Raw genomic sequence first — 18387 nt, forward strand, 5'->3', positions numbered from 1 at the left:
ACAGCTGCCCTGAAGCTGAGTAGGGAAACAGAATCTGTTATGGCACTTATCTCTGTTGTTTTTTTAATCAATGTAGTGATTTTCTGGTCATTTGAGTGTAGACCAGTCCCTCCATAGGCAGACTTCACGTCCTGAACACAGGGGGGAGACTAACTGCAACTGTGGCCTTCCCATAGAGAGGTAAAGTGACTGCCTGCTTCCTGCTTCAGCACTGTACCAGAGATTTTCATCCGCCATTTATTTTCCCATACACATTCCGTAAAATGTGTATAAAAATAGTTTTACTGGTTCAAACCAAACGGTACAGATATATTTAGATACAGGAGAGCTCGCATAACATTTCATTGGGACCAAAACGTAAAAAAAAATGCATGTTTAAAGAAAATATTTTTTCAATGTTGTTTTTTTTAGGTTTTGGTCCGAGTGAAATGTTCTATGGTCTCTCCAAGATTATAGCGCTAGCTGAACCGTTTGGTTCGACGAAGTACAACTATTTTATAAGCATTTTACAAAATGTCTATGGGAAAATAAATGGCGGATGGAAATCACTGGTACAGTGCTGAAGCAGGAAGTGATGTTCCACTTTGCCTCTCTGCTGCCACGCTGTGTTCAGGTGCTGCTCGGAAACGCAAATTTCATATTTAAGACAGTGGTTCTCAAATGTTTTCACCTCAAGGACCCCTAAACTGACATAAATTAGTAGCATGATATCAGAGTGAATTGTCAACTCGAGCAGCCAAACTCAACTCCGTGGACTGGGTGGATTCAAAGGTTATAGGGTTAGACTCAGGCAAACAAATTACACCACATTCCCCCATCTGATAAGATTGTTGCTTTTAGATGTTTTATACAGAAAGTGTATGAAACCCATGACTAGTGTAGTGTTGTAATGTAATCACATTACATTTGTCTGTAACTAGTATTGTAAGGCATTATGGTTCCTTCCTAAATCCAGTAATCACATTACAGTTACTAAATCAAACACTGTGCCATTACTTGCGTTACATAAGTTATTCAGTTTTCAGCAGGATTCGGATTGAATCTGCAGGATTATGGAAAAAAAACATCAAATGTTCGGTGCTTTTTCATGCACGATTGCGCAACACAACAACAGCTGACTGTTAAAAGCTGTTAATTCATAGAATGGATGGGCTGGAGAAGGGACAGGAACAAGTGATGATTGGTTAGGATTAGGCATGAGAAGTGACGATTGGTTGGTTCACGCCAATCAGAGGCAGTTGTCCCTCCGGCCGATCCATTGTAGCACCAACCTTCATAGGAGTTCGAGGCAGATGGGGGGAAATGGCAGTGCGGTCTACAACTCTTGAGGGCTGGAGATATGCACATTACTTCACATCTAGGGTGACCAGCAAACCAAATGTGGGACAAAGAGTATGTTTGTGTGGAACGGGCTGCAACTAGTAGGTCTAACGATTATTTTCGTTATCGATTAATCTGTTGATTATTTTAGACTAACTGATTAATCGTTTGGTTTATAAAATGTCACTAAATGGTGAAAAATGACACTCATTTCCCCCAAAGCCCAAGACGACATCCTCAAATGTCTTATTTTGTCCTGACCAACAGACCACAACCCAAAGATAGTCTGTCATAGAAGACTAAAATACATCAGAAAGCCAGGCGATGTTGCGGAGTAACGCAAAAGTAATGTAACGAGTAGTGTAACGAATTACTTTCTCCAGGGAGTAATTAAGTAAAATAAGGCATTACTTTTTTTAAAGTAATGTGTAATATATATTACTTTTTTGAGTAACGACCCCCCCCCCCCCCCCAACACTGTCCATGACCAAAACAGATGTCATGTGTTTGAGTTGATTTTGGGAGCACACATTGAAATTCCGATGTTTTCCTACAGCACTTGAACGCAGCACGTGACCAAGCATTAGCTCAGCAACAGAGAGGAGGGGAGAGAGGGATTGGGAACGAGAGAGAGAGAGAGGGAACGAGAGAAGCTAAACAGGTGGTCTGAAAACACACAGAAAACAATGTCCCGTGGCGGGGAAAGGCGGAGTAGCTTCTCGTCTCCATGAAGGAATACCAGGACCCAAACCAAAGCAAATCCATGCTACTGCTGCTGGACCCGGCGGATCTCTCCTCCTCCCGTGGGTTTGACGCCGAGTCCGGGCTGAGGATCTGGGCTAGGAAAGCATGAAAGTCACGGTGTGTTTCGGCAGGACGCGGGTGGTGGTGCCGTGCGGGGACGGCAACATTAAAGTGCACACTCTGATCCAGCAGGCTGTCATGAGATACAAGAAGGCCATCGCCAAGGTAAGAAGATCAGAAGAGAAGCGCCACTTTGCTTCTGTCGCCTTTTGTGTTGCTGCGCGAAACAATGTTGTGACGCTGCCCGGGCTTTGCAAGGCGCACTCAATATGGCGCAAACTTGAAACGAATGCAAAGGAGAGAGAGAGGAGGAGAGGTGTGTGTTTGACAACCGTCGCTTTGCTCTGCACACTATTCCTTACTTCATTGGGTGATTTTCTAGGCGCTCCTTACAGACATGAGAGGCGATCCCGTGTGTCCGTGTGGGGCCAGTTGTTGCTGCTTTGAGGGAAAAGCGCAGCGCCATTGTGGCTGTTCTGTTTTGGAACGCCACCAAACTTCCTCTGGGATCAACACGCTGCTGTCTGCTTTGCTGCAGCCTCACAACAACATCACATAGAAGTTATTCAACATGTTGTGTTTGTTTACAAACACAGTTGGAGACGTCGCAGTGTGTTGTGGTTGTGATGCCTCTGAAAGTTGCCAGCAGAGATTAGCCTACTAGCAGGTTAGCCAACAGGCTGCAATAAGCAGCACTGTGTGACTGCAACATGCAGAGTTAACGGTAGGCTCGTCCTGTGCGCACAGACAGTCCAGCGGTTAGCAAATGGAAACTTGTATCAGCTCAGGGGCTCAGGTTTAAGATGCGTTTATTTACACACACACATCAAAGTTGGTCTTTGTTCCACTTATGAGTTATGGTGGCCTGGAAGGTTTAGCCCAGGAGGCTGTAGCCTGCAGGGAAACACACATGGTAAAGCCTGCAGCTTAATGAGCGATTGTTCTGATGCTAATGCTAGGCAGAGAGGTGTGAGAGCACAGCTCGTACAGATAGGTCATGTTTGGTTTTCAGCTTAATGCTAACTTCATAAATGCCACACAAAAAAAGCTTGAGTCTGCAGACTGGCTGGCCCTGCAGGAGAGAGGGGGAACTGCAGACAAGATGCTTGGAGCAGTGTCCACACACCTTTCAAAGATGAAGGAAGACTATAAGGAAAGTTAAAGTAAGTGTGATGTCCAGATAGCAAGAGTGGGTTTATGCATGACTTCAGTTCAGTACAACAACCTGCGTTATGTTTCAGATTCTCTGAGTGCATGAGATCAGATGAGACTGGGGGCACTTAGGGACAAGCTAGCACGATCATTTATAAAAGTGTGTTATTTTCCTTCACCCAAGATTACATTTTACACTCATTTCAAAAACATAAAAAAATACGAAACTAATATATGTTCGATTCTTAGGTTTACCTTTTGTGATCTCACAAAAATCAATGACCCCAACAATTTCTTTGGCGTCCAGATTATTCAGAGCTTGGATGCAGCCATAAGCACACATTATCAGACGGTGCATAAGAACCATTTGATCAATTAAATTACCTTCACTTTCTCAAGCATGTGCTGCCTCCTAAACACTTTCAATCCTGTGACCTCTAAACACCATTTTTGAAAGTAAGATACACCTGTATGTTAAGCTAGTAGGCAGGTATCATGAATAAGTCATGCTTTGCTCTGCTACGTGCCAACTTCAAAGTAGTTTCTTTTGTTTGAATGATCGTAACCTAGAACACAAGACATAGAGCGCGTGTCCTTTAAATTATTCATTCTGACTGAGCTGACAGCAGAGTGTTGAAGAATAGCCCCGCTCCCTGTGAAGTTGAGAGGCAGGAAAAGTGTTGATAAAAGCTCAGCCTGTGGAAATACTATCCACCCTGCATGTATGTGGTTGTCTAACTATTCAGATCAAGAACTGACACAAATTAGACCACCGACACATTTATTTGTCACAGGGTCCACCACCTCTAGTTTGGCCGTAGACAGTCCGGTTTTGAAATGCGTGTCCTGTCCGCCCACCATTTGTCCTCCTTTTGAGATCATCCCTAAAGACAGCAAAGATACTTCAGCGCCAAGATCACCACTTGCTCATCTGATCACCATCACTGCTTGTATGTGTCTGTGTGTGTGTCTCAGAAGGAGGAGGGTCGCGGGAGCACGCATAGCTCACCAAAATGTGTTCATACCCGGGTCCCCTGTAGATAACTCCCGATTTCCAAGGCATGTCTGAAAGCGGCTATAGGCTGTAAATAGGGATGCAGGGGTTAACCGGTTTGACTATTAACCGCGATTTAAAACGTCACGGTTATATAACCGCAGAGGCTCCGCTACACCGAGTGTTTTGTTTCACAACAGTCCGTCAGTTTAAACTCCCATGCGGCGCAGACGGCGCTGGAAGGAGAGGAACCTGTCTCTCTCGCTTCGTTTCCGCACGGACTATTTAGCGGAGGCACCAAACACAGGCAGCTGCCATGTCTCACAGTAGTAGCCAGTCTGTAGCCTAGCCATGGACGCCAGCACCAAAATAAATGTTGCAATACCTGTCCCGCAAGGTTTCTGAGATGAGTGGAAAGTCTGAGCTGGTGTTACGTTAAACCAAACGTGGAGAGGAGGCAGCGGATTTGTTTAGCGTTAACATACAGTCATTGACGTTAACGTTAGCTGTTGTGGCTAATGTTAGCTAGCTGGCCATGGCCTAGCGTACATAGTTCCTCAAGCTCGTTGTGACCAAACATCCCCGCATTTAAAGCACTTCATGCTCCCAGCGCTGGCCTAAACCATAGAGAACCTCATGCTTTACACGAAAACAAACATCAAGGGTTTGTGTCAACTCCAAAAGCAACCCGCTAACGTTACATGTAGGCCTAATAACGTGAAGCTAACATAGCTAGCTGCTTGGCAGTCATGATCTGACCGAGACAAGGAAAACAAATGCGCACATTTACATAACAAACACCAGTCAACACCACAGAGTGTCCTTTCTTTAATCTAGAGGAGCATTTTCCAGTAAAAAGTGAAACGACACATGATGGCTTATAGTGAGGCTTTCCATGCCTGCCCCATCATCACTTCAATAGAACTGACCCCAATGCAACATTCAGACGGCACATTTAGTTGCCAGTAACATGCCAATAAGAGTCTAAGTTACTATGCCTTTTGTGTTTTTTCTGCAGACTAAGCAGCTATAGGCTTTCGCTTCTATAAAATAATAATAAAATATTTTTTGTATTGACTATTGAGTGATACACTTTACTAATACAATCATATTATATCAGAAATGTTGTTTGTTTTATGTTCACAATAGTGATGTCAGTTAGATTTGTTTAGGTCAGAGCCATGGAATATTAAATCATCCATCTTTGCTCACTACATCTGCCCTTTCTTCTTTTTTTAATCCCAGGTGTGCATAAAATACAGGTTAAGAACTTATTTTTTTAAATACAAAAATGTGAAAAAAAGTAACATAGTATGTTTATCGTATCGGTTATTGGCCAGGAGAATATTTATCGGTTAGCGTAGGCCTATACTATCGGCTGTAAAAATCCATATCGTGCATTAGTATTCCGGAAGGCAGCAACTGTTAAGATTGTGGGGGAAATACAATAAAACCTCTATTTAGAGAATGCTCATGTGATTTTTATACGTCCATAACAATAATCGTGAAACCGTGATAATCGTGGTTTTTTTCTCAGACTATAATCGTACATCAAAATTTATAATCGATGCATCCCTAGCTGTAAAGAGAGGGAAGTGGGTGAACTTGTCGTTAATAGAGACAATCTTTGCTCAACGCGGTGGTTCTTGGATATGTCAGCAAGGAAACACACAGCTGGATTCCGTGTGATGCGAAGCGTGAAGTTTAGCTACTAGTGCACAGTTGATGCCGGCTGGTTAGTTTCCCATGCGTGTATGAGCTAGCTAGCTAGCTAGCTAGCTAACTGAGCTGTGTTTCTACTGGATTGAGTGTTGGATACGGGACAAGATGAGACTGAATAAAGAGAGAAGGGTGATGGAGATGAGAGAGCAGGTAGGTACATTTGTTTGTTTACTTTAATTAATGGATACTGACAAATATACCTTGCTTAAAAAAAATCCTGTTTGGTGAAAAAGATGCATCGAAAATCATGATTAATCGTAATAATCGTTTAATAATCGAATCGTAGCACCCTTAATCGTAATCGAATCGAATCGTGAGGTGCCTAAGGTGGCACACCCCTAGTTTTTAGTGTGGCCACCCGAGGCAGCTCATACGATTTTTGCTCTTAGATGTTTTATTACAGTTTATGAAACACATGACCAAAATAGTCGTACATTCTGTCATTGTGTTACTTATGGATATAATTATAATTACAGTGAACATCAATTATTCTCCTTTATTTAGCTGGGGACCCCCTGGAACCCCCTCAGGACCCCTGGGAATCCCCCGTACCCCCGTTTGAAAACCACCGAGTTAAGATACTAACTCTCCTTTGACTTGGCATTCCTCTGTTGTTCTAGTCTTGCAAGAGAAAGGATATGTGTCTGTTCTTCCTCAAAAGATTCAGGGAAAAAGTGTGTGGAAAGTCAAATGATGTAACGTGCAGCAGCAGCAACTGTGGAATATTTTCATAACTTGGAAACATGGCTGCCAGGCTTTCATCTATTAATAACTGCTGGGACTTTGTGTTGAAGCAGTGAATGGAGGTGTTGTAAGTAGGGATGTTCATTTTGAAAAATTTCCAAAATCGATAATCGGTGAGAATTAACGATCAATTATCGATTATCGATTTTATTAATACTTAGAAAATTTTCAATATTTTCAATATTTTTTTTTTTTTTTTTTTTTTTTTTTTTTACAAAATGAATGCCTATGGCAGAAAATACGAAAGACAACGTGTTCTCCTCAATGAACTCTTTATTTCAATGTGTCTCCTCTCCAACACTGCTGTCCCCGGCGCATGCCGGTGTGAATTTCCCATGTTTAAAACAGTTTTGTTGGCACAAAGGCCCGTGCCCAGCCAGAAAACTAGAGACTATATGAAGCTCCACCTCACGTTAGTCGGCTGTGCAATGGAGTGGGGCGAGGAGTAACGAATTCCACCCAAACCTAGTCCCAAAAAAAAAAAAAAAAAAAAATTTTTTTTTTTTTTTTTTTTTTTTTTAATAATTAAAAAATCGATCCAAATGCCACAGGATCGATTCCAATCCTTAACGATCGATTATCGATTTTCGATAATTGATGAACATCCCTAGTTGTAAGTATAGCTGCCATGACAGACAATTAATCAACAACTATTTTGATAAATCCATAAATCATTTTGAGTCATTGTTTTTAAGTCATAATTCTCTGATTCCAGCTTTTTAAACATCAATATTTTCTGGTTTCTTTATGACAGTAAACTGAATATCTTTTTTGTGGTGGACAAAACAAGAGATTTGAGGATGTCATCTTGGGCTTTGGGAAACACGGAATGAGTTGTTTTCACCATTTTCTGAGTGACATTTATAGAAGTTATCCCAAGGAGAGAATGTAGTGTAGATACTCTCTCCTGTTATCTCCCCATCTACATTATAGTCAACTTGTGCTGTTCACCTCAGCTGTGTCGTCCGTCACAGTTTTGAGGAGCTGCACACCGGCAACGGCGGCAGGTTTGATGTCCGCGGCGTCGCCCTACGGTGCACATGGTGAGGGCTTTGACGCCCGAGTATATATTACGCTGTGTGTTGCATGTGATAGGAGGTGCACTAAGCTGGTTATGAAGAGCATCTATGAAGTTATCATCATGTCTTTCCAGCTTACTAAGACTAGGTTGTGACCAAGCTTTTCACTTTGACTTTCCAACAAACCAAGATCAAAATCTTTCAGCTGAAAAATTGACTCTTGAAAAGTGAGGGCATTTTAAAGTTTTGTTATGTTTTGCAGGTAGGTAGCCTAACTTAGGTCCTTGGTTGACAACATCCAACACTTTCAGAGACTTGGTCTCCTCTGTACTTTAGAAATATTGACGTACCTATGATATGATATGAGGTCATGACTTTATATCAAAAACAGATATCTTTTGGAAATGAACTATTTAAATATCTTGGCACCAGCTGACACAAGTGCTGCATGGGTTTATAGAAGCTCAGATTGCTGTAGTAATGCACACGCTCAGAAAAACTGCTTTGAGCTCGCACTGATCCACATTTTTTCACTTCCAATCCGATTCCGATACCTGAATTTGGATATCTGCCGATACCGATATTATTCCGATACCTTTCTTGAATATACAGTTAGTATAGGCGAAGATTTGGCCAATTAAAGATTTTTTTTTAATATACCTTGCAAAAAACAGATAAAATTAAGAAAATATACAAGGCAATGAAGGATACTATTATACATGGGCAAATGTCAACTACGAGGCAGGTCCCCGATTGGCCCGTACACTTGTAGTTTCTGAAAACGCCCGCCCCCCCTGAGCTGGATGCCAGACGGAACCGCAGAACGAAACCGAATGTGAGTTCATGGATCCGGATGCTTTTAACCAGAGGCCACAAATGAAAGTCTTATGATGTAAATAAACAGCCAGAGCTCCTCTGGAACTCCTCACCCACAACAAAACACAACAGAACACAAACCACCTCAAAACACAACAGAACACAAACCACCTCAAAACACAACAGAACACAAACCACCTCACAACAGAACACAAACCACCTCAAAACACAACAGCCCAGTGGTTTAGTCGGCTCGGCTCTGCCTTTATTCCCGCCGTCCCAGTCAGCTTTTCATCTGGCCGTCACGGTCGGCCCTTTTCACCTCAACTGAGTTAGAGACGAAGTGTTTTGGTGTCTTGAGGATCACAGCTTTCAGGTCAGCTGGGCTTCATAAGGAGTCCACATTTAGTTTGGGACGAGGATGCGAACCTGCGCCCCTCACGTTGGTAGGGCAGGGAATCAACCGTGACACTACCTGGATGCCCAGAAAATGCAACGTTTGAATGGATAGAATGGAAGGAGATGGTATCAGGGGATGTTCATCAATTATTATTATTATTATTATTTGGGTGGAATTCGTTCCTCCTCGCCCCACTCCATTGCACAGCCGACTAACGTGAGGTGCAGCTTCATATAGTCTCTAGTTTTCTGGCTGGGCACGGGCCTTTGTGCCAACAAAACTGTTTTAAACATGGGGAATTCACACCGGCATGCGCCGGGGACACAAACAAACGCACCCAGCGGTCTGCGGACCTCAGGCCTGTTGATTTGACTCTTGTGCTGTCAGCTAAGCTGGAAGACGCCGATTGCCTTACATCATGTAACCTGACATGTAACATGTTTGTTTACCTGGCCACAGCGCTAGTGTCTGATATTCTTACTACACAGCGGCATCGCCATTATAGCTGGCCGAGAACACGCAACGTTAATACCAGACCAGAGTAAAAAAAAAAATATATATTTTATTATTATTATTATTATTACGCTATTGATAATCGATAATTGATCGTTAATTTTCCCGATTTTCGATTATGGAAATTGTTCAAAATGAACATCCCTAATCAGGGGCAAACTGCAGGCTGGACAGATGCTCACATTCAATTACAAAAACAGTCCATCATGTTTTTAAACTAAAGTTACAGGGACTGTAACTGTTTTGTGTTCTGCCTCGGCTGCTAAACTCTCTAACCTGGCAGGCTCTCTGTCTCTGTCCAATAGACCAGCTGTGAGTCCATGTGACTTTTGTTTACAAGTCCTAGTTTACTTGACATTGTGCCGTGTGAACCTAAACAACTATCTCTCAGAAAGCTAACTGTAGGTGTAACAGCACCGTGGTGTAGGTGCAGTAGATCTGTGACAGCTCATGCTCATGGTGTTAGGGATGGGACCGATCCAATATCTGTATCGGGTGCCGATACTGACATAATTCACGAATCGGATCGGATCGTATTTTTTTAATTTTACTTTTGCAATTCCAGCGCGGGCGCCATATAGCGGGTGCCATGTATAATAGTATCCTTCTTTGCCTTGTATATTTTCTTAATTTTGTCTGCTTTTTGCAAGGTATATTAAAAAAAAAAATCTTTAATTGGCCAAATCTTTGCCTATACTCTATATTCAAGAAAAATATCGGTATCGGATTAATATCTGTATCGGCAGATATCCATATTCAGGTATCGAATCGGATCGGAAGTGAAAAAATGTGGATCGGTGCATCCCTACATGGTGTTCATGTCACCTTCCCAAACAGGCACAGTGCTGCAGATTTAAACGCTTGGCTGATGATCTCCTCTGGAAACCTGCCACAAAACAGGAGCTGGCACTGCACTCATTTCATTTCCTTAAGAAGTCAACTAAGGCTACGTTCACACAGCAAACCTTAGTGCTCGAATCTGATTTTTTGATCAGGTCAGATTTTTTGTGTGGCTGTTCACACAGACTTTAAAAGTGGCCCATATCAGACTCCAGTGTGAACAGATCGCGGACCTGAAGTGTCCGCAGAAGAACAACAATAACGTCACACGCAGCACACGGCTGTTCTACGTAAACCCAGAAGAAGACAGCAGTAAACATGGTGGTAGCTGCCGATGTTGTTTCATCTGTTGTTTGTTTTAATTTACAAGTTATTGTGCAGTGGAAGCCAGCGAAGACAGGAGCAGATGATAGCGAGGAGGAGGAGAAAGAGAGCCAACATTTTAATGATGGCTTTCTGTGGAGCAATAGCTGCTACTTTTTGTGTTTATTACAGCATTCAATATCAAGCCAGAGGACAAACATGTATGAGGAAAAGTTCATCATTGAAGTGGAAAACCACAAAATAATATATGACAAGACACATCCTTTTTACAAGGACAACACCAAGCAAGTCCACCCCTATTCTGCTTCTCCAGTTGGAAACAATGATCTTCTGCCTGTTTGTTGTTGTATTTATCCCACATAGAAATTGTCTCGCGCGATTTCACCGCAAGAACTTGTCGGTCTCGTCACTCTAGCTGTCTGGCGGAGCGGAGCCGTGACGTGCTCTGCACGCAGCCGGTTAGTGTTGGCGGAGCACAGAGCAAAACCGGAGCACAGCCGCAACGGAACGCAAATGCAACCAGTGGAATGCCGGTGTTATCCATTGAGTGGAGCTTGGTCTGTGAACCATTTTCCACAACAATGCAATACATTTTTTGGCATTGAGCAACCCGAGATCTATAAATGTCATTTCACTTTTACTATAACTGTGATTCTCTGGGTATAAACCTAGCAGAAAATGCTTGCGGTGCAAAAAAACTGTTTTTGAAATAATCTCCTCGATCATACTTCTTACAGTTTTTATCTCATTGAAGCAAATGGTAATGTTAGGTGTGATATCAGACGCTATCCTATTATAACACACTGCATTAAAAATAGGCCTGTGAATCTTCACTGGCCTCACGATTAGATTCGATTACGATTCATAAGTCAACGATTCGATTCGATATCACGATGCATCTTGATACAGCTCCAACAGTATTGCAGCTCCAAGTATCAAATCCTCAATTTTCTGTATTATTACTGCACATGGCTACATTTCATCAATTAATACAAGCAGTTAGATAAATATCAAGTCCCTTTTTTACTTTAAAGTGCTTTAAAGCAGCTACGAGCAACTTTTTCGATTGTTATTAAACAGTATAAATTTAATATCAATGCATCACATCTTACCTCTAATAGTCGACGAGACCAAAGCCGTGTGTGTCGGAGATTGCTCCCTTGGATGATTATTAAGTCTGTGTCTGTCTAAACTCGCGTCAACAGGGGGCTCTCTCTCTCTCTCTCCTTACCGCCGGCCCGGCTACCCGGAAGTGAAACGCGGAAGTGAAACCCGGAAGTGAAACGCAGCTGCCTGCCTCGCCGTTTGCGCTGCCTAGCAACGCAGCATAAACAATGTGAACGCCACGCAGACTCTCGCGAACATCTCTCGTTATATTCTAACAGGTTTTTTGGAAGTTATTTTGTGGTTATGGCCGAAGTGGCTGCTGCAAACCGTTTCATTTCACTTCCTGATCTTCCCTGGCTACAGACACACTAACACTGGCCGATTCACTCGGGGTTCAAGCGAGACTACTCTGCGTTGGTCTCGTCGACTATTAGAGGTAAGATGTGATGCACTGATATTAAATTTATACTGTTTAATAACAATCGAAAAAGTTGCTCGTAGCTGCTTTAAAATCTGAATATCAACAGAAATTTAAACATAAACGATTCAACGATTCATCTGTCAATGATTCGATTCGATTCACACGTCTGCATCGCGATGCATCGATTATACGATTAATTTTGACACCCCTAATTAAAAACAGACTAACGATAAAGGCAACAGAGGACGCTGGTCTTGATCATGATGCTTTTACAACAGAAGGAGGATTGCAGATTGTTTTAGTTTCTCGGCTCATGAGATATTCTACATGTTTGTGTTTGCCTTCTGCTACTGATGACGCCTGCAACTGCCGTGTTTCCCACAGTGCCTCTGTGCTGCGCTGTGCATTTTGGATGGCTGCTTTTTTTCTTGTTTTTTTTTTACACCTCAGTTCTGCTTCCCTGTGAGGGATTTACCTAAGTGAGCTGTCATCCTTTAGCAGTGTTTGACATCACCATGTTATTGTGATAATGAGAACGCAGCTTTAGTCGCCTGCCGGAGGGTTTTCCCAGGAGGAGAACGAGCACGGCACGGAGTCATTAGCAGACCTACAACAGCTTAATGGAGAGAGGAGAGATGTGATCTCTGCTGAAGTGGGAGGCTTTGGAACGCTGACTGCAGTGCTTTCACACAGCGGGAAACGTTGGAACTCTCCTTTTTCTTCTTCTTCTTCATCCTTTTTTTTTCTTCTTCATTTACATTCTAGGGCAACACTAGAATATGATGACATTCCTGACTGCGTTATAAGGAAGCATTATTAAGGACTAGTGCAAGGATCAAAGCTCCAGCACCTTGACAAATGGCGTAACAAATATATTCATGGGTTCCCTGAACTTCCCTCGGATATTATTGGAGAGTTGCCAAGGAATCTTGTTTTGTAAAGCCCGGAAACACACCGGGGCCGATGGCAAAGAACAAGCAGCAATGAAGGCCGACTGTTGCGTCACCTCACGTCTCTCCTGTGTCGGAAGCAGAGATGGGGACTTGGACTTGGGACTTGGACTTGAGTCGCACTTAAGTCACCCACACAGTGACTTGAGACTTGACTTGAGACTCGTCCTTCAAAGACTTGAGACTTGACTTGGACTTGAGGTTTGGGACTTGTGAACAATCTTTATTTTTAATTAGTATTTTTTGGGCCATTAACATTAAGGAAATCTCTACTAATGCCATCCAATCAACTGCACACTGTATGCTAATAGATAAAGGAGTGAGGATAATACAGTACATGCTTTCAATCCCTTAGTTTTAGCTCTGCAGTGTTCTAAGCAGACCGGATGGTATGCAGCAGATGATGGAACGCTCATCCATAAGAGACTTGAGACTTGACTTAGACTTGTGACCAAAGACTTGAGACTTGACTTGGACTTGCCCCTCAAAGACTTGAGACTTGACTTGGACTTGCCCCTCAAAGACTTGAGACTTGACTTGGACTTGCCCCTCAAAGACTTGAGACTTGACTTGGACTTGAGCTCAAAGACTTGAGACTTGACTTGGACTTGCCCCTCAAAGACTTGAGACTTGACTTGGACTTGAGCTCAAAGACTTGAGACTTGACTTGGACTTGCCCCTCAAAGACTTGAGACTTGACTTGGACTTGCCCCTCAAAGACTTGAGACTTGACTTGGACTTGAGCTCAAAGACTTGAGACTTGACTTGGACTTGCCCCTCAAAGACTTGAGACTTGACTTGGACTTGCCCCTCAAAGACTTGAGACTTGACTTGGGCTTGAGCTCAAAGACTTGAGACTTGACTTGGACTTGCCCCTCAAAGACTTGAGACTTGACTTGGACTTGCCCCTCAAAGACTTGAGACTTGACTTGGACTTGAGCTCAAAGACTTGAGACTTGACTTGGACTTGCCCCTCAAAGACTTGAGACTTGACTTGGACTTGCCCCTCAAAGACTTGAGACTTGACTTGGACTTGAGCTCAAAGACTTGAGACTTGACTTGGACTTGCAAAAAATGACTTGTGAGCATCTCTGGTCGGAAGACTACAGCTGCCGGCCCAACTACCACGTACAGTACATAGATGGCCTGTGTGAGACCTGTGCCTGCAGAGAGACAAACCAGATACTACGTGAAACAAAGCAGCGTTCACCTAGCATTTTCACACCACTGTCACTTTACCTGAAATGAAACGTCCAGGGTTTGTGTCTTTTGAAAAGGAACCGCGAACAGTTTATTGCTGAGGGAGGGTCTTCACAGAAGTGAAGGAAACCAGGACGTAGGCCTCTGCAATTCATACAATTTTACTGTCAATTACAATTTTGGCTTTACACAATTATGAAAACAAGATAATCGAGATAAAACATTTTGTTTTATATATTTATTCTAGTTAGCCTATTTATTTATCTACATTTTTACTTTTTTCATTTATTTCTTTGTTTTTCAGCTCACTTATGTTTTTTTTCCAAGTTCAATAAAAGATGTTGCAAAAGTCAATGAGTAATCGCGTTAAATAATCGTGATCTCAATATCAGTCAGAGATCAGAGAGTACTCGAGTATTTAAATTGCTTAAAGGTCCCAATTCGTGCAGCTGTAACCTCTTAAAAACGTGTGTCTCTGGTCCATAAAACATGATTCTGGATTAATCTGTCGAAAATATAGCAACCCCGTTTGTTGTGACGGAGTTCTCACTTCCTCATCTCGTCGCTTCCCAAGAATGGTCTGTTTCTATAATATATTCAGAACTAACAGTTCCCATTGGCCGCTGAGGGAGAGCCCGCCCCAGGCTCCCAGCGGCCAATCAAATTAGCGTCTGTGGACCAGCACGCTAGGTTGCGAGTTATCGTTAACTTAACGGTACTACGCTAAAGAGGACATCTCAAAATGCCTAGACTTACCGAATGCACCTCTGCAGTTGCTGGATCACGTACAGTTGGCGTCGCTCCAGCTAGAAGTGTTAATTTTGTGGCTATAGACTAAATGGTGCAGGTAGCTTGTGTGAGACAGACCCGCGCAGTATGCAGAAGGAAGCTAGTGACGTCCCAATTCCCCCAGATTCCCCTCTGGGCAAACAACGCATTTAGGGGTGTGGCTTGAAGGAGACTGCAGGGGGACGCTGGATAGGGACAAATCCAACTGTGGCAGTTCTGAGCGTGTGGCCACTCATTACAGGGAGGGCTGACAGCAGTATATATGCATTTACAAGTAAAAACAGCTTTTGCACGGAATGGGACCTTTAAAATGCCCGTCCCTAATAAATGTTTTTTTTCCTTCTCTCCAAAATCAGATATCCTCTAATTGAAATATGTGACACCGTCACCTACTCCCACAAAATGATTGTTAGCCTTACTAGCCTAGCATGAAAGTAAAATTCAGTCACCAGTATGATTGAAAGTTCTTAGCGATTTGAGCCCTTGACTTACAGAACACTATCATTATTTGTGTTGGGCCCACTGCTTAGTATTTATCTGGGCCCTTTTCTCTTAAACTCAGCTCAGCTGGGCTCAGCTTGAATTGACTCAGGAGTCTTGTGGTTTGAGCCACAGTCACATTTAAATAGTCTGTTAACTGATAGTTATACTAAGCCAGCCAATCACAACTGGGTAGTCATCACTTTTCTCCCATAATAAACATGGTTACAAATCCCAGACATCTGCAGACAAACAATGTTCTCTGTGGAGCTGGTTATTTTACAACGCCAACACAAGTATGGAAAACTATTAGTTTTCCAGTGGCGCTGGAAGTACTTTTCGGTAGGGGGTGCTGTTAGGAAAGGACTGTCGGTGCTGCCCACAAGGGCAGCGCCGAAGAAAATTTGACGTTTTTTGGACTTTCATCCATATTTAGAAGAATATTTAATTTTAAATTAACATTAGGATTATACTGTTGTGATGTCATTATTCAGTATCTTCTCCTTTTCTCATTCACTTTCATGTAAGCACCTGCTCTCCCTTTAGTCGTTTTACACTACAACAGACAGCAACACAGGCATAAACACTGAACTTATTATTATTATTATGGAAAACCAGATTATGATGAAAATCAAACACTTTTGAAGAGAGAGCGTATGAAATAAGATTAGAGCTGGGAAGCACAAACTGTTTTTTAATGCATTTTGTTGGTGGTATAAACACAAGACAGCCAAATCCAACAATTTCAAAAATCCCATCTCTTGCCACCAGGGGGTGCTGCAGCACCCTCAGCACCCACCTTCCAGCTCCCTTGTGCACCGATATGAACATTTTGGCTAAAACCGATAGCCGATATTGAATGAATGAAATTTGAATGAATGAAATCACACACACACACACACACACACACACACACACACACACACACACACACACACACACACACACATCATCGTCATCATCAGGCTTGTAATGTGTGTGCCAGGTCTCCCAAGAAGCTATTTAAAGCTTTTAGAGGGAGCCTGAACACATAAAATGGCCTACAGCTATCAACAACAACATACACACATAGACGCATACACACATACATACATACATACATACACACATACACACATACACACATGCATACATGCATACATGCATACATACATACATACACACATACACACATACACACGTACAACACACATACCACATAATACAGACAACAACATTCCCATTTCAGAGGGGTTTAGAAACTAAATTACAAATATGATTTGAGCATAATTAACATTGCGGTTCTGGCCGATAACCGATATTTGATGATGTTGATATGATCTGTATAAAAACACATTTCTATGATAATCAAATTTTTGACATAGTGAAAATACGTGTAAAGAGTAAACAATTTGAAAAATGTATTTCAAAAACATTTGGAAATGTTATAATGAAGTTGTAATTAGGGTGGCAACTAGTCTCGCTTGCCAGACTCTCCTGCGCTGGATTATGGCTGCAGTCTGGCTGGAGTCTGGCTGGAGTCTTGCTGCAGTCTGGCTGGAGTCTGGCTGCAGTCTAGCTGGAGTCTGGCTGCAGTCTGGCTGCAGTCTAGCTGGAGTCTGGCTGCAGTCTGGCTGCAGTCTGGCTGCAGTCTGGCTGGAGTCTGGCTGCAGTCTGGCTGCAGTCTGGCTGGAGTCTGGCTGGAGTCTGGCTGCAGTCTGGCTGCAGTCTGTTTGCAGTCTGGCTGCAGTCTGGCTGGAGTCTGGCTGCAGTCTGGCTGGAGTCTGGCTGCAGTCTGGCTGCAGTCTGGCTGGAGTCTGGCTGGAGTCTGGCTGCAGTCTGGCTGCAGTCTGGCTGCAGTCTGGCTGGAGTCTGGCTGGAGTCTGGCTGCAGTCTGGCTGTAGTCTGGCTGGAGTCTGGCTGCAGTCTGGCTGGAGTCTGGCTGCAGTCTGGCTGCAGTCTGGCTGGAGTCTGGCTGGAGTCTGGCTGCAGTCTGGCTGCAGTCTGGCTGGAGTCTGGCTGGAGTCTGGCTGCAGTCTGGCTGGAGTCTGGCTGGAGTCTGGCTGAAGTCTGGCAGTCTGGAATGTCCCAAAACAATTCTATCTCTTTTTCCCCAAAGCCCAAGATGACATCCTCAAAAATGTCTTCTTTTGTCCTGACCAACTGTCCACAACCCAAACTAAGAAATTACAGAGAAATAATGATAGAAGTATAAATGTTGTGCACTTTGACCTCGCATTGTTCTTGTTACACCCTTGACAGCACGTTATGAATTAGGGAGAAGTACTTGTACAGCAGCATCATGTGGTCCTACAGGCAGATGCAGGTTACTGCACTGGGGACGGCCATTTTGAAGTCAAGTGTTTTTGACAGACGATGGTTTTGCCAGTTTCAAGCGCTGAAATTGAACGTGTGTATGAGAGGCTTTGTTTCACATCACTATAATTGGATGCCAGGGTTGCCTAAAAAACCTACAGGTGTGATTCCTGCAACACTTAGTATTTGTCCATAAACAGCCATGTGCCCTGCTGAAGTGCCCTTGAGCAAGACAGAGCATCTAAGCTGAATGCAAAACACACAATGCTCCTGTTTCCAGCTGCGGCTTGCAGGGACACCGGCCTTGTTCGCCAGACTGAGTGCTTCTTGTCAACCCAACACACACACACACACACACACACACACACACACACACACACACAGACACACACACACACACACACACTCTGAAATGTCAAGGAGTGTGTGGGGTGCGCTGAGCACAGGGAGAGGCTTGTCTCTTGGGGAATGCCTGGACAATGAATAAACAGCAGCAT

General features: G+C 43.2%; 1 protein-coding gene across 1 annotated transcript in view; it reads left to right on the top strand.

Moving 5' to 3' along the window:
• Nucleotides 1-1973: 1973 nt before the first annotated feature.
• Nucleotides 1974-18387, top strand: part of LOC310791891 (partitioning defective 3 homolog) — a gene marked incomplete at its 3' end in the record, with an annotated part of 552527 nt that continues 536113 nt past the window's right edge. Inside the window, 1 exon segment of the mRNA XM_083653569.1 lies at nucleotides 1974-2289. Coding sequence (XP_083509695.1) covers nucleotides 2170-2289 — 120 coding nt within the window. The 5' untranslated portion in view covers nucleotides 1974-2169.

The sequence above is a fragment of the Poromitra crassiceps genome, assembly GCF_964638095.1.
Source record: "Poromitra crassiceps genome assembly, chromosome: 17".
Lineage (NCBI taxonomy): Eukaryota > Metazoa > Chordata > Actinopteri > Beryciformes > Melamphaidae > Poromitra > Poromitra crassiceps.